Source organism: Gymnodraco acuticeps, unplaced genomic scaffold, assembly GCF_902827175.1.
Source record: "Gymnodraco acuticeps unplaced genomic scaffold, fGymAcu1.1, whole genome shotgun sequence".
In the NCBI taxonomy this organism is placed as follows: Eukaryota; Metazoa; Chordata; class Actinopteri; order Perciformes; family Bathydraconidae; genus Gymnodraco; species Gymnodraco acuticeps.
In genome coordinates this window covers 328,582-355,696 of record NW_022990955.1, presented here as the reverse complement: position 1 = coordinate 355,696, position 27,115 = coordinate 328,582, and the positions used below count along the sequence as shown (strand labels likewise).

Below are 27,115 nucleotides of genomic sequence, written 5' to 3'. Positions count from 1 at the left end.
TTCCCTCCTGAATGATTATCTTGCAAACCGGGGCCTAATCGCCAAACACCATTACATTCTCCTGTTGTATTATCATGGCAATCATTTCATTCATATGACGTGTAAACAATAAATATGTAATTCTTACATCACGTCTCTCCGGTTTGAAATGAAAGCTTTAGCGCAAGTTCAATAAGGAAGACCTAACACGAGTCACTTACACGTCACTCTATGGCTCCCTTCCCCCCTCATTAAATATGAGGGCGTCACCCCTCAGCAGTAGTGTTAATTTCGTTGACGAAATATGTTCGTCAACGACCTTTTTTACCATGACGAAAACGAGACGATGACGAGACGGCACCGACGGCAGTAAACATTAACTGTAACGAAATCATCATGCAATATCGTTGACGAAAAGTGACGAGACGAAAATGTAGTTCACTAAATAAAAACTGTCAAAATCTCTCTTTACTTTCGTTGACGAAAAATGAGGAGACGAAATATTATCAAAGATAACGTTACATCTCTGATAGTCAGTTTTTCTCCCAGCATTAACATTTCCGGTGCAGCGGCAGGGCAGCAGCTGTGTGTGTCTGCGGTGCGCGCGGCGGTAGATTTGAATGACACCGGGCAGTGGCACAATATGAACTGTCAGGAAGACTCGGGTCTAACTCATGGTCTAACTAACCTTATTTAACAGAAAATGAAATGGCAACAGGGCTTGGGAGCAGTGGTCGCACTCGCGTTAACCGAATACCCCCCCGTCAGCGCGAGTGAGTGATAAATTACGATCCTGTCCGTCAAAATGACTGACAACGAAAAAGTCTAAAGCCACCACTGCTTGGGAGAAAGAAACGATGTGATATTTGGGCCCATTTTCGCTACAATGAGGCGGAGAAAAAAAGCGAATGCATTGTTTTTATCAGAAGGGAAGCAATGTGGCCATAACACAGCTGGTAAAAACACCACAAACCTGAGCAGATACTCTCTGCAAAGCTGCATTCTTAATCATTCAACCTGTGTTTTTCATCAAATAAGGACAAGATATAATCTTATTTATATATACTAAAATGACAAATTATTGGTTTTGGCTAGACTAGTTTGACTGAAATGTTTTATATAATCTGATGACTAAAAAATACTCAACAGTTTTTATTGACAAAAAGTAGACTAAAATAATTAGTTTTCTTTGACTAAAATAAGACTAAAATGCTCAGACTTTTAGTCGACTAAATCTTGACTAAAATGTTTACTGTTTTAGTCGACTAAAATAAGACTAAAATGCTCAGACTTTTAGTCGACTAAAACTTGACTAAATAAAAACAGGATGAAGGTGACTAAATATGACTAAAACTAAAAAGGAAATTTAACACAGGACTAAGACTAAAACTAAATTAAAAAATAGCTGACGAAATTAACACTACTCAGCAGCCAATAGCTGCACATGCTAAATGCCTTAAATGCCTGCTCTTCCTCCCTGTCAGTTGTCATTTGCAGATGACCGCAACCCGCCTCCACCCCTCTCGCCTCCAGTCTCCTCCAGGACAAAGCTAAACCTTCCTTCTTCAGACCGGTCTCACCTACTCAGCACCACCACCAGTGTCTAGACCCCGGGGATTTAATCGGAGCGGTGCTTTCCCTCCTGAATGATTATCTTGCAAACCGGGGCCTAATCGCCAAACACCATTACATTCTCCTGTTGTATTATCATGGCAATCATTTCATTCATATGACGTGTAAACAATAAATATGTAATTCTTACATCACGTCTCTCCGGTTTGAACTATAATGTTTTTGTCTCCACTGCTCTCACTAAAAGTGATCTCAAGGCTACTTTGGTATATGGGCTAGTAGAGCAGGGGGTTTTGAGTCTGCCTGATTCAGTGGAATCTCCTGGCACGGTGGCCGGGGCTGTTGCAGCAGTACCTCCTAGTGAAGGCCACGTTGATGCTCCTGGTATTCGGAGTGCTAGTGCACAGGAAAAGCCCTTTACCATGCCCCACTTTGACCCGCTTTCTGCCCAGTCCTCTCTTACAGGCTCTAGGTTAGATGCCAGAATGAAAGTACGTGTGGCCCGTCTCCAGTGGGAGAAGGAGGAACGTGATAGGGATTTTCATCTCAGGAGGGAGCTGGAGATCAGGAAGTTGGAGGCAGACACTGCTGTCCGGATGCGTCAACTAGAGCTCCAGGCAGCTGGGGTGGGTGATTCTGCTGTTACACACTCTGGTCCTGCTGCCTCCTTCGACGTGAGTAGACATATTTCTTTGGTCCCTGTGAATCAGAAGTGGAACCCTATTTTGGTGCATTTGAGCGCATTTTTGCTGCTCTGCGCTGGCCAGAAGATGTGTGGGCCGTACTTGTACAGTGCAAGCTAGTCGGCAAGGCTCAGGAGGCCTGCTCTTCTCTTTCTGTCAAGGATAGTTTGGTGTATGAGAATGTTAAAGGTGCGGTTCTCAGGGCATATGAGCTGGTGCCTGAGGCCTACAGGCAGCGTTTTTGCGGCCTGGAGAAAACTCCTGGCCAGACTTATGTGGACTTCGCGAGGGAGAAGAAAGTCCTCTTTGACAGATGGTGTAGAGCTTGTAAAGCTGACGACATTACCTCAGTGTGTGAGCTGATGATGTTGGAGGAATTTAAAAACTGTGTACCCGAGCGTACGGTAGTCTATTTGAACAAGCAAAAAGTAACTACCCTTCAACAGACTGCCACTCTGGCAGATGAGTTTGGACTTATACACGCGTTTTTTTTTTTCAGCGAGACTCGTATCATAGAGCTCCTGACCCATACGTCCCCTGTGCCAGTTTTCCAGTGTCAGGTCCCAAGCTAGATACGTCTTGTTTTTTTTGGTCATGACTGGTCATTTCATAGCAGACTGTGCAGCTTGGAAGAGAAAGCAGACAGCGGATGGCAAGCACCCAGAAGCGGTGGGATTGGTTACAGCAGTGTCCTAGTGGACGGGCCACTGTTAACAAAGGTCCTGATGAGTGTTTGAAACCGTTCATCTCTACTGCCTTTGTCTCTCTGTCAGGAAAGGTGGAGGACCAGCGGCAGGTCACGGTGTTGCGAGACAGTGGTGGCGAATATGGTGGTGAGAGGTATTGAAATGGGTTTTGTGCCCGCACATCTTCCCAATGTCCATGTCCAGTCTGAACTGGCTACTGGTTTCTTTCCAGTTGCTGTGCTCCCCAAATTTCCTGTCGACGGTGTGGATGTCATAATAGGTAATGATATAGCCGGGGGTAAAGTATATCCTCAGGGCAATTATCCTCACTGTAGGGCTCGTAACAGACATGTCACACGTGCTCATTCTGTTTCTCTCCCAGGTCCTGACACTAAGAGATTGTGTTTCTCTTGTCTTGACGCTGGTCATTTAGTGGCGGAGTGTGTGGCTTGGAAGCAGCAGGTGGCAGCTTCTAAGCATTCAATAGTAGGCTTGTGAACTATGTAATGTGTGTTTTGGTATCTGTGGCCAAACACTAGTTTGGTTTTATGGAGGGTGTTGCATGTAAAATAGTAAAATAGTTTATCAGACGTCTAGCAAGTAGGGTAGAGAATGCCTCAGCCTGATCAGTTATTCGTGTCTCCTGTGGGACCACGCCAAATAATGCTGTCAATGGGTTTGCATCCACAGCCGTGTTACACATGTACGAAAAGGTTTTAAATATACCAGTCCAAAAAGGGGCCAATTTTGGACGGAGCCGAAACATGTGACTTATGCTGGCCGGGTCCCGACTGCACCTGATGCAGGTTGGGTCAAAACCTGGGTAAAATGTGGCCAGTTTACTTGCAGATAGATGTAACCTATGCAAAACCTTAAATTGCAGCAGCCCATGTCTAATGCACATTGAGGATGAGTGGACAAATATAATTGCTGCCTGCCAGATAGTATCTGATATAGTAATTCCCAGCTCTTCCTCCCATTGCCAGTGATTAAGCAACGGGGCGGCGACCCTCTGAATATGGTCATATAATACAGACACCAGACCCCTGTCACATGGATCCATATTTAAACAGTCATCAATCCAGGTACTCTGTGGGGCTGCCATAGAGAAGTGGGTCCTGACATAACTACGTATCTGCAAATATCTGAAGAAACATCAAATCAAGTTTTATTTATATAGCACATTTTTAAAACGATTTTTGGTCGAGCCAAAGTGCTGTACATGCAATAAAAACACCAGAAGACAATAAATTACAACAGCAAAAATAAAATCACACACAGGGAAATGTCAGGAGTCGTGCCCCGCTCTGACTAGAAGGCCAGAGAGAAGTGAGTCTTAAGTGTAGATTAAAAAAACCCCTAGGGTCTGGACCGACCTCACATGCCTGCTGCGAAGGCTCGGTGCCATCGGGTTTTGAGCCTTGGGCACTATCAGCAACAGCTGGTCAGCCAACCTTAATGCTCTGGCTGGGGTGTAGCGATGGAGGAGTTCTACTAAATAAGCCGGAGCCAGCCCATTTAGTGCTTTAAAAACAAATAAAAGAAGTTTAAAATCAATTCGGAACCGAATTGGAAGCCAGTGCAATGAGGCCAGAATTGGGGTGATGTGGTGACGCTTTTTATGGCCAGTGAGAAGACTTGCCGCTGCGTTCTGCACTAGACCGCCTGGTCCATACCCACATACAGAGGGTTGCAATAATCCAATCCCTAGGTAACAAAGGTATTAATCACCCTTTCTAGGTCTTTAAAAGATAAAAACGACTTGGTATTGGCCAATAGTCATATTTAAAAAAAATTTAAAAAAAAAAAAAGCAGGTCTTAACTATGGTGCTGACCTGCTTATCAAATGTAAAAGCGCTATTGAAGGTCACTCCAAGGTTCATGACAGAGGGGAGGATGTTTTTATTGAGGGAGCCCAGAATTTCAACTGGGGATGATGACCTCGGTCTTGCTCTCGTTGAGGTTGAGGACATTTGGGCTCAGCCAGGATTTTATCTCTGTTAAGCAGCTGTAATGAGTTGACATTTGACTTGAGAGGCAGATAGATCTATACATCATTGGCGTAACAATGGAAGGGGATGTTGTGTTTTGTGAGAATTGAACCTAGGGACAGTATGTACAATAGAAAAACTGTATATCCCCAGTTGGGGATTCGTCCGTCACATCAACCCAAAACATCAGCTTGTGGATGTTGGCAGCCCAACAATAATACAAATAATTGGGTGAGGACAAATCCCCCTCCCCCTTTGGCCTTTCCAAATACTCTCTCCGAATTCAAGGTACAGCTTTATCCTAAATAAAAGTGGAAGTGCACTTATCTAATTCCCTAAAGAAGCATTTAGGGGTGAAGATTGGGATTGCCTGAAACAGAAATAAGAATGCTGATTACTATTACTACTTTTTCAACAAGGTGGAGGGAGAACTCTCTCCTGTCAGACTGATACCTCATTCACACCAACGCAACTCCGGTTCAAGCTCCGTGCTAGAGCTTTTCAGGTTCAGAACCAGTTCTTCGGTTTAGCTCTGGCTCTTTTCACACCGCCCAGAGTCCGACTGGTAATGCGTCGTTGCGTCATCGTTTGCGTCATGACGTAACCGGTTGGGTGCCTGCTTCATAAAGCCAAACCGCGCGGATGAAATCAGTTGCATTCATTTCTTATGGCTCTATCTGCAGCTTTTCCGGAGTCATTTCTGTGGTTTAGTTATATTCTTATAAAAAGTGTACTCGTGTCAATAAAGGTTTTTTTTAAAACACAACTGCTTCCGAGGTCGGTCTTATTTCTTAAGGTGGACTGAACCATGAGTGTGGAGTAACGTTGTATCTGTCATTTAAATGAACTGTAACCTTCACCCAGGTATGTAACAGCTGTTCTCAAATGAACATGTAAAGTTTAATATTTATAATGAAGTGATCAACGTGAATGCTCAGGTTCCACCTTAACACGCAGATACGTTGCTTCACCATGAGCAGAAACCTTTATTTATACAGTCTATGGCAAAAACACTGAAACTCTTGTTAAGTTTCTCCATCGTTGTGTACAAACTGGATAAAACGCGGGCTTTTTGTTGTTGTTCAGGAGTTGATCTGTCTCTGCCCCCGCCTCGACGTAAGCGTGACGTATGTGGTGCTTTTGCTCTGGCCGGACAATTTTTTTGGTGCTTGAAACTAACCAGATTCCGGAGCTAAGAGGCTGCTCCGCTGCGGTGTGAAGAGGAAAACCCGGTGCTTTTCAAGCTCCAGCTCCGAACCGGCCCTGAAACACCGTTGGTGTGAATGAGGTATGAGAGTCTCAGATAACCTCAGCTCAGGTGAAGTAAAGGACTCTCTCAGTGTTTACATAGCTAACTTTAAGTTATCTCAATGGGTCTCAAAACGGTTTGGTCACGATTAATGTAAATATAGTATTTTAGGTACACGTTTATATAGGTATAAAGAAATAAGAGCATCAATGAAAAACAGGTATGAAATACTACATGACAGTAAAACAAGAATACAGTTTAAAAGGGGAGTGTTTTGTAAAATATCCATAAAGAAATAGAAACAGTTCTGTTTCATATGGGTGTTGAGAGATCCATAGATCTCATTTCTCTCTCAAAGTGCACCAGATTGATGCATTTAATTTCAATATTAAAAAAAATCTTCCCAGAGGGGCAGACCCCCCTAGAGGAGGTGAGGACCCCCCTAGAGGATGTTAGGTCCACTCCCCACTTATAAAAATAGCACTTTACCCCTGCTTACACCAATATGCCGTGAGCTGATTATCGAGCCTTCATTGTAACAGTCACGGGTACACTGTGTATGCGTGTGGGGAGTGTTACAGTGGAAAATTCAACTGTAGCGCCCGGTAGCTTAATGGGAAACCCTAAATGTTTGAGCACCCTCTATGAAACATCAAGCTACCCCACAGCACCCCCAAAAGAAAATCTCTGGCGCCGCCACTGGTCTGGCTGGCCTGGTTGGAGCTCTCCTTCACACTGATCAGCTCCTGCAGCCTGCTCCGCGCGTCTGGCAGTTGGCAGGTAAGACTGTGGTAAGAAGGTCCAGCTTTTTCCTCACTATCCTCATGATGTGTCACTCCATCTGAGACTTTATCATCTGAGTCCACAGCCTCCTGTTCAGCCTTGCACCTCCTGGGAGAGAAAATTAGATGCTTCTCGTTTCAAATCACAGAACAAAGTGGCAAAAGTTGGAGTAGTATTTTTGGTGGAAGACTGAGATTCATAACCACGCCCTGCAGAGGGTATGTCTTATACTGTACATCTACTAAGCCAATTCACATGTGACCCCTAACCCAACTGTCTTGATTAGGCACCGCTCAGCAGTCCAGCAATGTCCCTGCTTATCTGGCTTCACCGCTATTATAAACAGATACCAGTTATTACAGCTATAAACAGACAGTCAATCTTCACCTGGAGATCAATTTGGAGTCAATAGTATGATTATTGTGATTGAATAATTTCAAAAGCATCTGTTTATGTTTAGAGGTGTGACGGAGCGGATCACAGAGTGACTGACTCCGCCACTGACAGCCGACACACACACCAAACATTTCCTGCTCTCTTCCGTTCGTCAATAAATCAGGTTAAATCATCACTAAAACGTCCCTTTTTCCCCTTCCTTTCTGTAGTGCGACCATAAGTGCACGCTTGTGAGTCTACAATTATTTCAACATGCATTTAACTATATTACGATACTTACGTTACAGCAAAGGGAATGTGGAAAAGACGGAGGCGCATCACTTCCGTGATTTCAATATGATGTCATGAACCATACAATTATTTATTTTGCGTTTATTAATTATGGGGAATGATTGTGTTAAGAGGTAGTTAACCTGTGTATGTTTGGGTCGGATAGTTTCCTCATGTTTGAGGGATTACATTTATGTGGATTACATGTATGTACATTTATGCTCCTGATATTCTACTGTTTCTCACCCATTTCATCAACACTTCTCTAACTTCTGGTCACTTTCCAAACCGTCTCAAGGAGGCAAGAGTAAACCCTCTCCTAAAGAAACCCACTCTCAACCCGTCTGATGTTATAAACTACAGGCCTGTCTCTCTCCTCCCGTTCCTGTCTAAATCACTTGAACGCGCTGTCTTTAAACAACTCTCCTGTTATCTCAATCAGAACAACCTTCTGGATCCGCACCAGTCTGGTTTCAAGGCAGGTCACTCCACAGAAACTGCTCTCATTGCTGTCACGGAGGAACTGCACACTGCCAAAACTGCATCCCTCTCCTCTGTCATCATCCTGTTGGACCTGTCTGCTGCATTCGACACGGTGAATCATCAGATCCTCCTTCGCACTCTCCAAAACTTGGAGTTTCAGGCTCTGCACTTTCCCTCCTCACCTCATACCTGAAAGACCGTACCTACAGGGTGACTTGGAGAGGGTCTGAGTCCGACCCTTGTCAATTAACTACAGGGGTCCCTCAGGGCTCTGTTCTTGGTCCCCTCCTCTTCTCCCCGTACACAAACTCGCTCGGATCAGTCATTAGCCCGCATGGTTTTTCTTACCACTGCTACGCTGACGACACCCAATTAATTCTGTCCTTTGCCCGCTCAGAGACCCAGGTCGTCGCACGCATCTCTGCTTGTCTAGCTGACATCTCTCAGTGGATGTCTGCTCACCACCTCAAGCTCAACCTTGACAAGACTGAGCTGCTCTTCCTTCCGGGAAAAGATTGTCCCACTCTTGACCTGACTATCAACATCGGCACCTCTGTCGTTTCCCCGACTCAGACTGCAAGGAATCTGGGTGTGACCCTAGATAACAACCTGTCCTTCACTGCAAACATCGCTGCTACAACCCGTTGCTGCAGATACACGCTTTACAACATCAGGAAGATACGTCCCCAGCTGACACAGAAAGCGACTCAGGTTCTGGTCCAGGCTCTCGTCATCTCACGCCTAGACTACTGCAACTCCCTCCTGGCTGGTCTACCTGCATGTGCCATCCGACCTCTGCAGCTCATCCAGAATGCAGCGGCTCGTCTGGTCTTCAACCTTCCTAAATTTTCCCACACCACTCCGCTCCTCCGCTCCCTTCACTGGCTTCCGGTAACTGCTAGAATCCACTTCAAGACACTGGTACTTGCTTACCATGCTGCGAATGGATCTGGCCCTTCCTACATCCAGGACATGGTTAAACCGTACACCCCAGCGCGTGCACTACGCTCTGCATCAGCCAAACGACTCGCTGCGAGGGGGACCCAAGTTCCCATCGGCGAAAACACGTGGGTTTGCTGTCCTGGCTCCAGGATGGTGGAATGAGCTCCCCATTGACATCAGGACAGCAGATAGCTTGCACATCTTCCGGCGCAAACTGAAAACTCATCTCTTTCGACTCCACTTCGAGCGTTAGAACTATTAACGAAGCACTTTTATACTAATAAAGGACTGGCTTACCTAAAGCCAGTTGAGTAGCACTTGAAATGTTTGGCTCTATGAAACCTGATGTACTTATATGATTCTGTTTTCTTCAAGGTTGTGTCTTCCTGGTCGAATGTACTTATTGTAAGTCGCTTTGGATAAAAGCGTCAGCTAAATGTAATGTAGACAATGTGGTTTTGAGTTAATTGTGTAACCTGTTGACGGTAAGCCTGTGGGGAGGGGCTATGGGTTCAAAAGGGACGGTGTTGGCCCTGGAAGTGTCATTCGGGAGATTGTTGCAGTGAAGGCAACGGCTGGACTGTGTGTATTCCATGAGTAATAGACAACCTAGTTTGGTAGCTTTGATTTAGTTTGTTTGAGTTGTACTGTTTCACTTTTGTCAAACGGTAGCCTATATATTTTTTTGTTGCTGTATAAATAAAGTTTTGGAGCTTAAAACAACCGACTAAGCCTATGTTTCGAACGGACAAATAAAACTCCGTCACAAGAGGTTTGATGTATCCACAGGTGTGTGTGTGCAGATCTAGACGTACTTTTATGGAGTATGTGTACAAAAAAGAGGAGATGTGGATAGAAATGTAAACTACATGTTTTTCCACTTGTATTAGTTTATTTATCGCAGAAGCTTATTATCATTGCAAGAGGGGTTTGGAGAATGCTCTAGTTACCTGAACTGAGGATCCGGGTTCAAATGGCAGTACAATTTCTCTGGCAGCTTGTCGGAGTCGATCCCATCAGTGAGTTTGCACCAGTGCAAACCCTCATCACACTGCACGCAGTTTTGATCTGGTCGCTTCCTAAGGATACAGATAGAGACAAGTGTCTGAGCAAGTAGGAAGCAAATTTCTAGACGAAAAATTATGTAGAATACACGATGATAGTCACTGCAAAATGTACTAACGTGGTATCTACACTGCTCTCTTCCTTAGTTACACTTTGCTCGACACTGCAGACACCTGAAGGCTTTGTTATATCACTCTTATTAGATGTACTCAGCGCCACTCTCTCCTCCCCTTCAGTTTGGTTTGTGATTTGGGTGGTGCTAGTGGACACCTCTGTGGGGGGTGCTGTGGAGGTACTGGTTCCCACAGCTGCAGACGCTGTAGAGCTCGTTCCCGCAGCATTTATCTCTGGGCCGTTATCCAAAGCAGCATCATCGCTGCACTCCATCACCTTGACCACCTCAGCATCACTTTGCTCCGCCTCGGTCTTCACTTTAGACAAGTTGACGGTCAGATTTGGCTTGGGGGTACTGGCCCACTCCAAGATGCAAATGTCATCATCATTTTCGTTATCACTGAGAACTGATGGGGAGCTCAGTGGGCTCACATTCACTGATGTTGATGGGTCTAATTTGCCCTGAGCGAAGCCATTCTGTCTCTGTCTTTTGGGGGTCATTTGTGGAGAAGCAGGCTGGGTTCTTTTCCCCTTGCTATGCACACAAAGCACAATTAGAATGCTTCTTAAACAAAGTCACATGGATACATTTATGCTTGTAAACGGCAGATAAAAACTACCTCTGGGGGGGATTAATTGGAAGATCACTGCTACTTGGGCTGCAAGCTAGAGAGAAATAAAACAGATATTTTTAAATCTCTAAAACGTTTTCTCTCTCTTTCACACACATAACACCAGACACACATACCAGCCCCCCCTTGGGGCAACGTTGTTAAACCTACTCTTTGGGGTAGTAGGTGTGGAGGGGGGAGCCACAGCCTGTCAACAAGAACAACAAAAAGAAAAACATAGACCGTTAAACACAAACGATGTCTTCAGTAAAATGACATCACGGTTAGTCGGCTCTCCCAACCTGCGGATGTATTTGGGCCTGTTTCTGCTTGGTGACATTAGCCAAATGCAGCGCTTCCTGATGCTTTTGAGCCTCCTCAGCCTAGAAAAATAAATACATGTTTTAGTGCCAATAGATAAATGTATACTTTTAAATAATTGGAAACAAATATTATCATTCAAATAACTTTTTATACCCAACTTGGTACCATGTGGAGGAAACAGGTGAATTACAGCATAGGGTGCGTCCTTACCTTTTGCTCTTCCTTTTCTCTGTAGATAATACACAAGCACAGGTTAGGCAAGGCAAGTCACTTCCTTTATTATGCTCAAATAATGTATTAAAGAAGATTTTGGCAGCTTGATACAAAAATATATGATCGGAAAGTTGGCCAGTCGATTACAGGTGAGGATAAAGATACAAACCTCAGAAACATTTAGGGTGTGGTTGATTTCCCAACAATACATGCAATTAATTTTGAGTCCGAGCACTAAATTACCTTTTTGGGCAGTGTCAAAAATGTACATTGGGACTCACTTTAGTTTATACGTCTTGCAGTATGAAGGTTGCAGATCGTCATCTGAGTCCTCAGGCTCCTCTTCTGCCTGGCAGCTCCTGGGAGAGAACATTAAGATGCTTCTCATTTCAAATCACAGAACAATGTGGCAAAAGTTGGAGTAGTATTTATGTGGAAGACTGAGATTCGTGTTAAATAGAAAAGACAACTTAAACTTAACTAATGTGCATTTAAAAAAGAGGAATAGTTTCGGTGAAAACTGAAAGGTACCATGGGGTCAGATTAAGAAAGAAAGTGAGGTCATAGAAATCTATTTCTGCTAAAAAGTTAGCAATGATTGAGAGTCAGACCTAAACATTTCAGATGTGTGTATCTCACACTGCACTGTCACTTGTATTCATGTATCTTTGCCATTAAATGAGTGTTTTTAAATGTCATTTTATAACATGTTTCTTAATGTCTTTCATTTTTGTAAAGCACTTTGAATTGCCTTGTGTTGAAATGAGCTATATAAATAAACTTGCCTTGCCTTATGATTTTTTGACCTATAACCATGCCCTGCAGAGGTTATTAACTATCATAAATCTACTCAGCCAGTTCACATGTGACTCTTAACCCAACTGTCTTGATTAGGCACCGCTCAGTAGTCCAGCAATGTCCCTGCTTATCTGGCTTAACTAGTATTATAAACAAGTTATTACAGCTATAAACAAACAGCCAATCTGCACCTGGAGATCAAGTTGGAGTCAATACTATGATTATTGCGTTTTAATCACTTAGAAATGTATATTAGTTTATTTATCACAGAAGCTTATTATCATTGCAACAGGGGTTAGGAGAATGCTCTCGTTACCTGAACTGAGGATCCGGGTTCAAATGGCAGTACCATTTCTCTGGCAGCTTGAGGTCGTCGATCCCATCAGGGAGTTTGCGCCAGCGCAAGCACTCATCACACTGCACCCAGTTTTGATCTGGTCGCTTCCTAAGGACAAAGAAAGAGGCAAACATTGCTAGACAAATAAACGTGTAGAATACACGATGATAGTCCCTGCAAAATGTACTAACGTGATATCTTCCATGGGTATGGTGCTGTTTGGATTCTCTTGTTTTTTCTTGTAGGCAATTTCATTCCAGTACTCCTTCAGTTTGGTCCCCAAGTTGTTCATTGTTTTCCTATAAAAATACATGAATACTTCAGATTTCTGTATTCCTGGGCCGTAATCGTACCGATATAATCAAAACAGAATTGATAGTCTTACCTGTACTTATCTGTCTCATCAAAGCTCTGTTTGTTGTGGGTAGGTTCCAGAAAGAAACACTCTATGATCCCAATGACCCCAACTCCTTCCTTGTTGGCCTGCAGAAGGCAACGGTTCAGAAACATGAATACCAGATGATGACATTTAGAAACCCTTGAAAATGTGTAATATACAAACACGCTCCACAAAACAACACCAACTCACCTTGAGCTGGCAGCCTACACGTTCATAGGCTTTGATGAGCCGATTCTTGTGATACATCATAATGCCATACTGGTCTTCACTTTTGGTGTTATAGCCAAAAGTGATGGGAATGCGTTTGGTCTAAAAGAAAATGTAAGGGAAACTCAAACACTTGACAAGACAAAGATGAACAACAAAATGTCCCAAATCATACACAATTATCTATTCTCTGTGGAGAAAGGATACCAGGAAAGTGGGCTTGTAGTGGTCCTTTCTGACGGAGGCCAGTGTCTTAGCAATGAGCTGAGATTTCACCTTTTGACCCCGTATGATGATTTTCATCCGAGGCTTCAAGTAGAGAATACTGCAATATGCCTACAGACAGTAGAAACACAATTATAACCCAATACAACGGAAGAGATATCAAAAATCAGTATCAGGTTTTAAGGAAATTCTCTTTTTCTCTTGGACACAACACAGATTATCTACAATTAAATGGATTCAATTTGCCTACTTATCATACGATTTCAAAAAGAAAAATATGTTTTATAAACCTACAATTAAGGTACTACTGTTGAAGAAAACACATCAAAAATCGACCTACCATAATGCAAGGAATTGTATTATGCTGTTATAGCATACTGATTTATTATTTGACTATTTATCCAATGTGTGTTGACTAACACTGGTACAGTTAACATTTTGAGTTACACAACAGTCATGTTTAAATACGTTATGTTTCTGATTATACTTGTGTTGGTTATAAATTATTCAAATAAACAAGTAGTCCTTTTCCTTGATCAAGTATGGGGGGGGGCAGGGTCAGGGCTGTGGTGACACATCGCAGGAGTGCCATAAATCTTGCTTTAGATCACAATTACAACAAGATGTTAAATGAGTCATCCTGGAATTCCCTAGTCATAATTTGCATTTGTGTTTTGGCATTTTGTCTGTCTCCCTCCATTGGGTTAAAATGCAGGATGCAAATGGAAAGGCAGACAAAGCTCCTTGTGTGTCGTCCCTTACTCCCTGGCAGCATGAATCCAAAACACAATCCTCTGTGTTGACTCTGAAGCTAAGATAAGAATCCTTCTTCCAACTGGATCTCAGTGAATTTTTTCACTGAGATCCAGTGAAAAACTCCTAATTCCATAAAAAATACATTCTCATTATTTGTAAACTGGAAGCTTTACCTTTTTTTACACGACACTTGTGTAAGTTGCATAATGTAACCTAATTGGCCTCAGTTTTCATGATTGTATACGTATCACTATGAAATGTGTGACTGTGGGCGACAAAAACAGCTACTTACCCGCAGTGAGGAAACACTCTCAGGGGTGTTTGACTCGGTCGCTTGACTTGGACCTGGTTTTGGAACAGCGTCCTTCATTGTCTCGTCGAGTTCAGATGGTATTCTGAAATCGTAGCGGTCCCTCTCAAAATCAAATTCTGATGGTCTACTAGATGTACTGTTAAAAATATAAAACAAAGACATTGGTGATCAGTCATTATCATAATCTTTGAGTTATTGGGCCTCCCTAATACCAACAACTGACATCAAACAGCAATTAACATGCAGAACTATAGTGTTATTCATTGTTGATAGGTAACCCTGCTGTTTGTTGGAAACAGATTTAAAGCCAAAGTGGACACATGGTTGTGAAACACATTTTTATTCAAACATCTAGCTTTGACTTTTTATTACCTCATAAGTCATGTTTAAATTAATGATGACTAAATTAGAATAGTTGATGTAGTTTGATCAGGCATGTACAGGAACTACTAGCCCTTGGTCTCCGAAATAAAACATAACGGTTTGTGTGTGTGTGAAGAACCCTCAGACCTGCGGAGATTCCAGATGATGATCTGTGTGCCGGTTTCGGACCCATGGGAACTGATGGCTTCGATCTCAGCATGAATTTCGTCCACTTTGTTGAATGGGGAATAGCTCAGGATGTCCTGAAGACTGGCCTTGTGTTCTTCTTTTACACTGAGTATAGCCCAAGTTAAGGAAAACTTCTTAAATGAGGACAATTGGAAATATGTATCTGGTGTATGATTACATTTGTATGTTAAGCAAACTATTTGGGTTCTCATAATATTTTTCTACAACTCTCGTCTGAAGGATAGGAATGCTGCTGTGTAACATTTTGAGCTGTCACATTTGGTGTTTAGAATCTATCTGTTCTTGTTCTTTCTCGGTTACATTTGATCTAGCACCCATTCCATCAGATGCTGGGATTTGCATGTCATTTTCATAATTTACATTTAGTTTACATGAAGCAACATGCCTTAACGCAGCAGGTAAAGGATATACTTGCTTTTTTCATTCCATTCAAAGCATACAATAGGAACAATTATTTGTTTAGCACCAATCTCTTCCAGGTAGGTCTGAGAGAGCATCCCAACGCAGGACACACTCTTTGACTTTGAAAACACGATGGCGTCTTTGCCGAGGCGCATGGATCCAGACTTGAAACCGTTGCCGTACATACCAATCGGCGTTACACCGTTTATAGGAGTCTTGTCACTGTAGCCAAAGCTTAAAAAGGGGGGGAAATGCATAAATTCTTTAGTGAATAACAGCATGGTTTATACACGAATGTATCATGTACAACATTCGTTTGGTGAGCCATTTCAAATTACCTGAGCATCTTGTGTATTTTATCTTTGTCTAGTCCATATCCATTATCCATAAAGCTAAGGCAGTCCTTATCTTTGACCACAATCTTATCAATCCAGAACTGTTTGGCATTGACATCTGGATCATAGGCATTGTCTGTCGAGAGAAGACAATGTAACAGAAACATATTATACCCACTTATTTACTTTAATACATAATCATGTGTGTAATGGCAATTTCCTTTTCCTATGTCCTATATATTTTTGCCGTTACTTTCACAGAAGGGTTGAAAAGTGATCCAGACGCAGACACAAACAGATGATTTTCCGGTCCTTAGTTGTGGTTTATGATGATGTTTATTCGTCTTTACATACCAGGGTTAATTTAGCGTTCTAGTGATTCTATGAGCATCTGCCGGGCTGGTGGAATCGGTATGCTCTTCTCCTACTGTGTCCACACCGCTCCTGTCACCTATGACCTCCTTATATACAGCCGGTGCAGCTAAACCCTGCCACCCAGTGTTCATAAATAATATTGCACTATACATATAACTCAAATAAACTGACACATCAACATCACCCACAAAATGGCTCCTACACACCGGCCCCTAATTGGCTTTAGTATGAAAACAAAAACAATTACCAATAAATAATAAAGGAGCTATACAAATGGTGTGTATGTGTTAGCATGTAATTCTTAAATAATTTTTAGTTTATTTTCTTCTCCCTTATTTTAAGGGTCATCAGTCTTTGCTGTTCTTAGGTTGAAGCAGTAGTGTTGCCATCCCGTCCAGCGCTGAGAGAACCTGTGGGTTATATTTTCACCCAATTCCAAGCCTCTCCTTATAGGGCTCCTGCATTGATGAGTCAGTCACTTCTTCAGGTCTGTCACTTGGGTTCAGCCGGTGCCCTGCTACCATAGCAGCAAAATCGCAGATGAGCTGCTCGGTAACGTGTTTGTTGTTGGGCAAGCTGGGATTTTCTTGTCTGAATGGCAAGTCTAGGCAGTAGTGTCCATCTGACATCTTCACTTTCTCGGCCACAGGCTTGGCTTCTTCCTCAGGCACTGCGTCAGATTGGTGTAACTCGACATCTGCTGTGAAGTCAGGCATGCTGTGACAGGAGTCTGAAGTCGGCTGGCTTTCAAAAGGCTCGTCTTCTGCCTCTTCATAGTAATCACCTGAATCCCGACCCTCATCTTCTTCTTCTTGGGGGCCCTCAGTTTTGCCTTCAACATCCCTATCACTGTCTCCTTTGGCATCTGCTACAACATCGCCATCCTCTTTGGCGTCTGCTACAACATCTCCATCCTCTTTGGCGTCCGCTACAACATCGCCATCCTCTTTGGCGTCTGACATGTTTGCAGAGTGATTCATAATGTTCAGGAATTGTTTGTCTTCTCTGGACATTTCCTCTGTTTCCTTGCTTGTATTTTCCTTGAAATCATGCTTGTATTGTTTGACCAATAGCTCCTCTAGGTGTACCATGGCTATCCGATTAACAGCAGCAGCAGGGTGGCCATTAGCATCTCTGCTGTCGTTGCTTCCTTTTAGGGGACCATAGAAGACCCACCCCAGTAGGGTCTTTGCAGCGTACGGTCCTTCTCCTTGGCTATTGATCAGCTCCCAAGGTTCCAATACCTTAGGAGAATTTGTCCCAATGAGTAGGTCAATGCCAGAAGCAATTTCATTAATTTTGATGTCCTTTAAGTAAGGCCATTTTTCCAGATCTTCTTGTAGAGGAATATTGTGCTTGGAAACGGGCATGGTTTTATGTGTAAACACATCGGATAGTTGAAGGAAATTGTTTTCGTCCAGACTCGATATTTCCAAACCTGAGATATGATGACTAGACACAATCTTTCTCTGATTCATTGTCTTTAGGAGAATATTAGTCCTTTGTCCTGTAAGGTTTAGCCTCCTCATTAAACTTTCTGTGCAAAAGGTGGATGAACTTCCATGGTCCAGAAATGCATAAGTTTGTAACACTTTGTGGCTCTTTACTTGTACTGGTACAATGGAGAAGATGGAGTTTTCATCACCGGCCCCAATGTGACCACATGTATGAGGTGAGATGACACTATTACTTTCCATTGGCTTCCCATTCTGTTTTGTGTGTTCTGCTTCCTCTCTTTTGCCTTTTTGTTCAATGTGGAGTATTTCAGGATGACTTTGATTGCACACATAACATGTCAAACGACTGTGGCAGTGTTTGCTCATGTGTCCTATTTTTAGGCATCCAAAACACACCCCTTTTCCTTTCAAGAAGTCCATTCTTTCTCTGTGTGTTTTCTTCAGGATGTGTGGACACTGCTCCAATGAGTGACCACTTCTTCTGCAGAACAAACACAAATGTAGGGAGTTGTGGCTTGATGGAGGTATTTTCATTCCATTCGTTGTTACATGTTCTAGCACTGGTGTTCTTGGGCAGGTAATAATTGTTGCAAAACTACTTGCTCTTAGGCTTGGTTTTCCCTTTGAAAAGGTAGAGATAACAGTTTTGATAGCTGCAGTTGGTTTATCATCCTGGATGCTTCCAAACAGAGGATCTGACAGTATCTTCACTTGCCTCTCTATGAAGCTAACAAGGTCAGGAAATGTAGCTCGATGCCCACGCTCTTCCTGTAGCTGACATGCTCTATTCCTCCACTTGCTTCTGAATTTGTAGGGTAGTTTCTGAAGTATGTGTTTCATGTTTGAAACAACATTCATTTCATCCATATAGGTGAGATGTTCCATTTAATTGCAACAACCTCTTAGGAACAAAGAGAAGGCTTGCAGTGCTTTCACATCTTCGGCTTTGATCATTGTCCAGGTAAATGCTTTGTTCATGTATGCAGTGGCGATCTTATGTTCATTACCAAAGTGCTCTTTAAGCAGCTGTTTTGCCCTTTGATAACCTTGAGCTGGAGGCAGATGTTGGCAGCTGCGCACTAGGTCCTGTGGTTGTCCTCTAGTGTATTGCTCTAGGTAATGCAGGCAGTCACTTTCATCATTAGTTTTCCGCTCTACTCCTCTTTCAAATGCACGGATGAAAGCTTCAAACTGCAATGGGTCACCGTCATAAACAGGAATGTCTCTTGGAGGTAAAGTAGAAGTGAGATGTTGTTGAGCCAGCATAGCAGTGTTGTCATTTTGCCTCTGGATTAGGTTATAGATGTCACCTTGATTACCATTGTTGATTACAGGTAGTGTGATGTCAACATGTCCCCGCACATGTGTCTGTATACTTTGTCTGGGAATAGAGGTTTGGGCTTGATGAGGCAAGAATTCAGTGGCCTGTACGTTAAATCTTGCTGTAGGGTTTAAGTAAGAGCTCATCCCATCTGATGCTCTAGAGGTGTGTCTTGATCCCATGCTGAGCACGTTTAGCCTGGCATTGGCTTCTGCCAGCTTAGTTTGTATATCCAGTTGTTCCTTTTTCCGTTTCACCTGTTCTTCCAACTGTTGTTTCTGTTGTTCCAACTGTTGTTGTTTCTGTTGTTCCAACTGTTGTTCCTGTTGTTGTTTCTGTTGTTCCAACTGTTGTTTCTGGTGTTTTAATTGTTCCCCTTCTACATCAAGCTCATGTTGTTTGTTCAGTGCTGCCGCCCTTTCGATTAAAGCCGCCCTTTCTGCCTGGGCTTTAATTCGAGCAGAAGAGGTAGATGATGCGTGTGATGAACCAGGTTTGTATTTTGACTGAGGGTGTGATGCCTTTGAAATGCTGTCATCAGGTCCGATGTCATCTGAGCTGACACTTTGTTCTATGGCACTTCCCACAATAGAGGGTCTAATTGCCTGTCCACTCTCAGATAACCACACATTTGCATCTTGTATAAATCCATCAAATATATGCATCTTTTCTTGCAGCCACTGCCTTTGCTTTCCCATTTCTTCTTCAAGCAGTTGAAGGTCAGTTAATGATTTGTGATTTTCTTTTAGTTCATCACACAACTTCTTAAATTCAACCAGTTTCAACTGTATTTCCTTTGCATTGTCTTCTGAGCTCATAAGCTCTTTCAGTACTTCCATTAACTTCTTTACTTGTTTGTAACTGAAGTTTCTTGCTTTTTGGCAGTTTGCAATAAACAATTCCAATCCTTTGGCAGTGTGAGTGATAATCCTTTTTTCTCTCACAGATTGCAGTCCAACAGCGCCATCTTGTGACGTGACGTCAGATGTCACAGACATGATTAATGTTCACTGTCCCTTTAAGTTTCGTTCTCAGGAATTGTCCGTTAGCTGACAGCGCGCTGTTTCAAACAGCTGACAATGTTGCAGCACCACATCCATTTACTAAGCCATTGTCCAATACAGCTTAATATCTCTTTTACAATCTACTTATCATGCTGCACGGTGCACATACCCGGCCGCTTTCCCAGTCCTCTCTCAGCCTCTTCGGTCCTCGCAGGTGGGAACAATCTCCAGCTGATTGTGGCGTGTGCAGCTGATCCGTGATGAGAAGTCGATGGTGCAATAATCCAATTATTTGTTTTCCCCGAAAACGATCCTTAATCCAATTTGAAGTGAATCCAATTGTCCAGTTTCACTCAAAAGTACGATTCCACTTAATGTAATGGCAATTTCCTTTTCCTATGTCCTATATATTTTTGCCGTTACTTTCACAGAAGGGTTGAAAAGTGATCCAGACGCAGACACAAACAGATGATTTTCCGGTCCTTAGTTGTGGTTTATGATGATGTTTATTCGTCTTTACATACCAGGGTTAATTTAGCGTTCTAGTGATTCTATGAGCATCTGCCGGGCTGGTGAAATCGGTATGCTCTTCTCATACTGTGTCCACACCGCTCCTGTCACCTATGACCTCCTTATATACACCCGGTGCAGCTAAACCCTGCCACCCAGTGTTCATAAATAATATTGCACTATACATATAACTGAAATAAACTGACACACCAACATCACCCACAAAATGGCTCCTACAATGTGTGATTCTATTTGCTAATGTTTATCTTTATTTACTGGCTTCCACTTCTTTGCTAAGCTTTGGAAAAGTCATTAATAAGAAGATTTGTTGCAATGTTGCTAGTTACACTCCATGAACTGAAAACATCCTGATACGGCCTCCCTAACTCCCAGAATGCTCCTTTCATTATAGCCAAGCTTGACCCCTCCCTTTCTCCTCTCTCTGTGTTTAAATATGCAACCCAAACACTATTTTTCATCTTTCACTCTGCAGATAGAATGCTCTCTGTATGACCGACTGAACTTTCTTGCAAGAAATAAAATACCTCAAGACAGCTGAATGGTTTGATCCTTTATCCACATTTGATAAATAAATTCCCACCAGAAGGGGCAACCTCCAGCATTTGAAGTTCCCACATGAAGGGAAGTAGAAATGTATTTTGGATCAGATTTACACCAGGATTTTTTCCTCGATATGATGTGTGTGCGTGAATATAACAGGCCTATTATCATTTTACAGCAGCTTACAAGGTGCATCTCTCTCCTTATTACGCTGCAAAGGTGGAATTTAACAATAATAGAGTACTGCAAAGTAATACAAAGATATTCAAGCCTTTAATGCTATGGATATCTAAATGAAACCATGGGGATAAAAAAATATCCTTCTTATCTTATCTTAAAGTAAAATGAGAACTAAAAATACTTAACAAATAGCAGAGAAGAAATCATGTGATGAGGACTCACCGATGAGCTCAGCTATGGCGCTGAAGGGCCAGGTGTGGCTGGTGGAATTAGCATGAAGATATTTGGGACTAAGCTGCAAGGGAAGCAAATTAAAAAAGTACACAATAACTACATCAAAGCGGCCTTATATTCATACATCCATCTTTTCATATTTAATCAATGTGTCCCAGAGGATAGGTGGTCAGAGAACAAACATTATTTAAGAGCATGGCATAAGTCACTATTTGTTAAGTGAGTTACACCAGGGTTGCCAACTCTCACGCATCTGGCGTGTGACACACGCTTTCACTCTCAATGTCACGCTCTCACGCTTTCACTCTCAATGTCACGCTCTCACGCTGCCCAAACTATTCTCACGCCAAAAACCAGATGAACCGGCGATCGTTTTTGGTTGGTTATTTACAATGTTGAGTTGACAGCTGCTCAAGCTGTCGATCCGCTCCCTCCCCGCCCCCACCACTCTTAACAACGTTAGCAGACAGCAGAGCAGTGGGAGCCGGTTGGTCAATCCCCGACCCGTATTACGCATGTGCAGATCTAAGATCCAGTAGAAATTATAAAAAGTAAAAGTCTGCTGCTTATTGTTCTACTAGGCCAAAATAGAGTCAAAGAGTATGAGAGTGCGTTAATTAATAGAGAGAGGAGCTGTGGATTATTGTCATTGATTAATGCATCAGTGTTTCTTAGGGTCAAAAACACTAAACTCACAACTTAAATGAAAGCGTTTAGTTTATTTAATAAAAGAGCACATGTTCAATGTGAAAAGTGACAGTAGATATAGATTAGTTTCAATTTGGTGCTATATATATATTATAAAAATTATAATCTTTTTTTATAATTCTTTTTTTTTTAACACCTTGAATTTCAGGGGGGGCGTGGGGCTCCGTTGGCGGGGCGCAGCGCCCCTCCAAGACAATGGTAGGGGAAACACTGTATATATTGTATATATATATATATATATATATATATATATCATATATAGGCTAAGGTCCCGCTGCTGACACGATAGCAGTCATTTAGTGCGCATATGTGTAATTAAACCCATGATATCAAAATCTCACTCCAGCCAGGTACCCAAAGTTGGCAACACACACAGGCAGAGTTTTTCTGATTTAACTCTTTAACGATACATATAGTTTATTAGAACCTCAGTGGTGCAGTTCACGCCACAGTTTGTCAACATTAAATACAAGTAAATCCTACTTACAGTACTGAACGGGACACCGCGGTCTCCTTGCGCCGCCATACTTTGGTAAACACGGATGCCACCGGACCGGTATAGGGTGTTGTTTGTTTTGCACGCATTATTACAAACTGTCACGGGCAGGCCAGCCTTAACCTGCCATCAGGCGCGCCCGCGCGCGCACACACACACACACACACACACACACACACACACACACACACACACACACACACACACACACACACACACACACACACACACACACACACACACACACACACACACACACACACACACACACACACACTATTTGAATTCCCACAATACCATGAACCTTGGATCACAATGGTGTCAGTGGATTAGTATTTGCCACTGTGGTCTGATATAAAATAAGAGCGTTTGTGTGTGTGTGTGTGTGCCAGACAACAGGTGCAGCAACCATCTCACTTACACATGCACCTGATGCACCTGTGCTTTGCTGTTGAGAATAACAGGAATATATTGTGTGAGAGAACTACACAGTGGAGTGAAGAGAAAGAGAGAGTGTGAAAAAAGAGAGTGTGAAAAAAGAGTGGGGTTGACAGTCCAGCCACATACATTCAGATCAAATGATGGACAGAACATTTGACGAATTACAAAATAATGCATTTTTTATTGGCTCATGATAGGCCCCCGATCTCCGTAGGCCCCTGGGCTTCAGTCCAGGTCAGACCGTGCATTAAGGCGGCCTTGGTGACGGGGTAATATTATGCCTAGACCTCAACCCATCCATGCATCCATGCATATAGAACACAGTGAACGGATAGAAAACAATATATTAGCACTATAAAAAACACAAGGAATAATAAGGCATTTCAAATTAATTGTCTATTCAACAAATATTTAATCTGAAATATCAAACTCTATTTTATTTGTTCTCATTTTTATATTTAAAATATCAAATATTGCATTTTGTATAGTATAATCATATTAAATAATCACAAAAATATACAATTTTACACGTGTTATGTAAGGATCTACATTTGACACATTTTCACTTGTTTTTCATTGTTTCACAATCATCTTTTGTGATATATTAGATTATGTATTATTAATTTTCATGATTCATTTGAGAGTTACATGGTGGCTTTTGTTAAAGACAACAAAGGACTGTCAGTATTTTTAATGAATTATCTGAGTTTTGTTAGAATTGTGGAAACTGACAGGATAATATGGGATTTGTGAACATCAATCAATCAATCAATGTTTATTTATATATCCCAATATCATAAATGTTACATTTGTCTCAGTGGACTTCACAGTTTGTACAGAATATCAGTCAATCAATATTCAATATTCGGAACATGAGAGTACACAGGTACAGCCAGAGAGAAGGAAGAACTAAGGTCCTCCGACAGTCTAAGCCTAGCAGCAAAACTAGCGGCTGAATCTAATCAGCCCTAACTATATGCTTTATCAAAAAGGAAGGTCTTAAGCGCACTCTTAAAAACGGATAGGGTGTCTGCCACCCGAACACAAACTGGAAGCTGATTCCACAAAAGTGGAGCTTGATAAGAAAAGGCTCTGGCTCCCATTGTACTTTTAGCGTTCACACCTGCCTTGTATAGTCCGGTTGAATCGAACCCTGGTGCGTTTAGCCGCTTGGTGCGGTTCATTTGGGTCGGTGTGAACACAGTCCGAGACCTCTGAAGTGAACTAAACAACCGGACTCTGGTCCGCTAAAATAGGTGGTCTCGGAGCACTTGCTTGCGAACTCTGGAGCGGTTCATTGCTGGTGTGAACGCAGTCCGCACCGAAACATACGAAGCGTAGTATTTACGTGTCACAAGAACGCGGATGTCTTCAAAATCTTTAGCGAAAGAGTCTTTCAAGACATCCGCGTTTGTTAATGTAAAGAGTGAAGCAGAATTAAGTGTTGAACAGTGTCGTGTAAAGTAAAAATACTCCGTCAACTACATACAAGTAAGGACACCTGTCGTCTGTGAAACGCCCCTCCTTACTGCAGAACGTCTCATTATATGTGTTATAATGTTTTCTAACGGACGTTGTCTGATTATAATCATATGCGCGGGCCGCTAGTGTCTGTTGATTGATCTCCAGATTAACAGCTGCATGAGAATAACCTGCCGAAAGTGCCGATGCTCCATGGCGGAGGCTCCGGTAGAAATGGCCGGGATTCGCGTCAGCCAATCCAATCATATGCCAGTACAAGCTCTAGCCAATCAAACCGCGTGCTTGTGTGTCTGGGGCGGGAGATTCATGTGATTGGTTGTTGGTCGAGTGTCAGACACGCCCGCCGGCAAGCGTCAACGCACGCCGCTGTGTGGACGGGCCGTTAGGTGTGAATGCACCCCAACAACCAACAACCCTGCATTCTTGGAACGCAATGCCCTAGTAGGACAGTAGGGTATAATGAGTTATTTAAGGTAAGATGGCAAGGCAAACCAAACTTCAGTTTTGGCCGTGTTTAACATAAAAAAAATGTAAGGTCATCCATGTTTTTATGTCCTTGAGGCAGTCTTGAATTTTATTTAGATGATTGTTTTCATCAGGCTTGATTGATAAATATAGTTGAGTATCATCTGCATAACAATGAACATTTACATAATGATTCCTTATAATATTGCTTAACGGAAGCATATATAATGTGAACAAAATAGGTCCAAGCACTGAGCCCTGTGGCACTCCATGGCTAACTTAGGTTTGCGTGGAAGATTCATCGTTGACACGTACAAACTGAGAGCGTTCAGATCGATAGGACCTAAACCAGCCTAAAGCAGTTCCCTGTATGCCAACTAAGTGCTCTAGTCTTTGCAATAGGATATCATGGTCGATAGTATCAAATGCAGCACTGAGATCGAGCAAGACAAGAATAGAGACAAGTCCTTTGTCTGAGGCTATTAAAAGGTCATTTGTGACTTTAACCAGAGCTGTCTCTGTGCTATGATGTGTTCTAAAGCCAGACTGAAAATCTTCAAATAAATCATTGTTTTTTAAGTAATCACACAACTGTTTTGACACCGCTTTCTCAATCATTTTTCAGAGGAACGGAAGATTAGAAATAGGTCTATAGTTGGCTAAAACCTCTGGATCAATGTTGTGCTTTTTAAGAAGAGGTTTTATCACTGCTACTTTGAATGATTGTGGAACATAGCCTGATAATAAAGACATATTCATCATATTTAATAAAGAAGTGTTAATTAATGGAAAGACTTCCTTCAACAGCTTAGTTGGAAACGGGTCTAAGATACATGTTGATGGTTTAGGAGAGAGAATCATTGAATTTAATTGTTCAAGGTTTATGGCTGAAAAACATTCTAATTTACTATCTAGTGTAATATTAGAACTTACATTTCCCGGAGCTGTTGATAACACTATACTGGTCAAAGGCAAGAGGTCATTAATTTTGTTTCTAAGAGTAACAATTGTATCATTAAAAAAGCACATAAAATCATTAGGGAATAGAAGGCTCAATCGAGCTGTGGCTCTCTGTCAGCCTGGCTACAGTGCTGAAAATAAATCTTGCATTATTCGTATTCTCATCTATTAATGAAGAGTAGTAGGCTGCTCTCGCTTTACGCAGTGCTTTCTTATATTCATTGAGAGTAATATGCCAAATTAAACGAGATTCTTCAAGTTTAGTGGAACGCCATATCCTTTCAAGTTGTCTCGACTTTTGCTTTATTTTGCGGGTTTCGGCATTATGCCATGGAGCTAATCTATGTTGTTTTATTTTCTTCTTTTTCAAAGGAGCAACAGAGTCTAATTTTATTCTAAGCGCATCTATAGCACTATCAACAACATGATCAATTTGGGGTGGTGTACATTTTGTATAAGTTTCCTCCCCTACATGCAGACATGCTATCGAGTTAAGTATTGATGGAATCTCTTCCTTAAATGTGGCTATAGCACTCACAGATAGGTTTCTGCTGCAGGAGCTTTTGACTAATGCTTTGTAGTCTAGTAGCAGTACTTCAAAAGTTACTTAAAAAATTGTCAGATAAAGCAGGATTATGCGGTTCGACTAATGGTTGCTCAATTTCAATACCATAAATCAGAACAAGGTCGAGAGTGTGATTATAACAGTGGGTTGGTTTATTTACAATCTGACGGAAACCAATATAATCTAATATAGAGTTAAATGCAACAGTAAGGCTATTTTTTATCGTCGTCAACATGAATATTAAAGTCAACTACGGTAATTACTATCTGTTTTAAGAACCAAAGTTGATAAAAACTCAGAGAATTCCGATAATAATTCTGAATAAGGACCTGGTGCACGGTACACTGTAACAAATAAGATTGTTACAAAGTTTTCCAGGTCGGATGCGTAAGACTAAAAACAAGGCTTTCAAAGGAGGTATAATTTAATGTTGGTGTAGTATTGATAAGTACACTTGAGTCAAACACCTGGTTTAAAAAAAACTGATGAATGAAAAATTCAAAAACTGTACATGATAAAGTTAAAGGAATCCCGGTACATCCTGATTACAAGGTAGAAGAAATGACATTTAAATATAGTCTTCCAAAATCTACTCTACTACCCAAATTGTGAAGAAAAAACCAAAGAAAAAGAGAAGCCATCCGTGGAA

The 27,115-nt window shown here is 42.0% G+C and overlaps 1 protein-coding gene across 2 annotated transcripts; it reads right to left on the bottom strand.

Moving 5' to 3' along the window:
* Positions 1–6,718: 6,718 nt before the first annotated feature.
* LOC117558747 (MORC family CW-type zinc finger protein 3-like) lies at positions 6,719–22,624 on the bottom strand. 2 transcript variants are annotated; one of them, XM_034235123.1, is made up of 19 exons: positions 22,545–22,624; positions 21,338–21,410; positions 15,711–15,843; positions 15,380–15,606; positions 14,908–15,058; positions 14,377–14,533; positions 13,311–13,439; positions 13,086–13,205; positions 12,882–12,979; positions 12,688–12,795; positions 12,476–12,604; positions 11,643–11,720; positions 11,359–11,377; positions 11,127–11,207; positions 10,996–11,032; positions 10,834–10,879; positions 10,218–10,748; positions 9,985–10,113; positions 6,719–7,051 (listed from the first exon to the last, which is right to left on the bottom strand). In XM_034235123.1, exons 1-19 carry the CDS (start codon positions 22,581–22,583, stop codon positions 6,784–6,786), a joined length of 2,553 nt encoding a protein of 850 aa, XP_034091014.1. In that variant the 5' UTR covers positions 22,584–22,624; the 3' UTR covers positions 6,719–6,783. The 2 variants fall into 2 exon arrangements, with proteins under 2 accessions (XP_034091014.1, XP_034091015.1); XM_034235124.1 differs by lacking the exons at positions 9,985–10,113; positions 10,218–10,748; positions 10,834–10,879; ... (2 more) ...; positions 11,359–11,377; positions 11,643–11,720.
* Between the last annotated feature and the right edge of the window lie 4,491 nt (positions 22,625–27,115).

Bases quoted from the DNA above. Each gene is read 5' to 3' on its own strand.
- LOC117558747 (XM_034235123.1), bottom strand. From the start codon at position 22,583: ATGGCGGCGCAAGGAGACCGCGGTGTCCCGTTCAGTACT. The intron at 12,796-12,881 runs GTAAGACTATCA...GTATTTTTATAG, and splicing joins GATGAGACAGATAAGTACAG to GAAAACAATGAACAACTTGG. The intron at 11,033-11,126 runs GTTGGGAGAGCC...TCTTGTTGACAG, and splicing joins AGGCCCAAATACATCCGCAG to GCTGTGGCTCCCCCCTCCAC.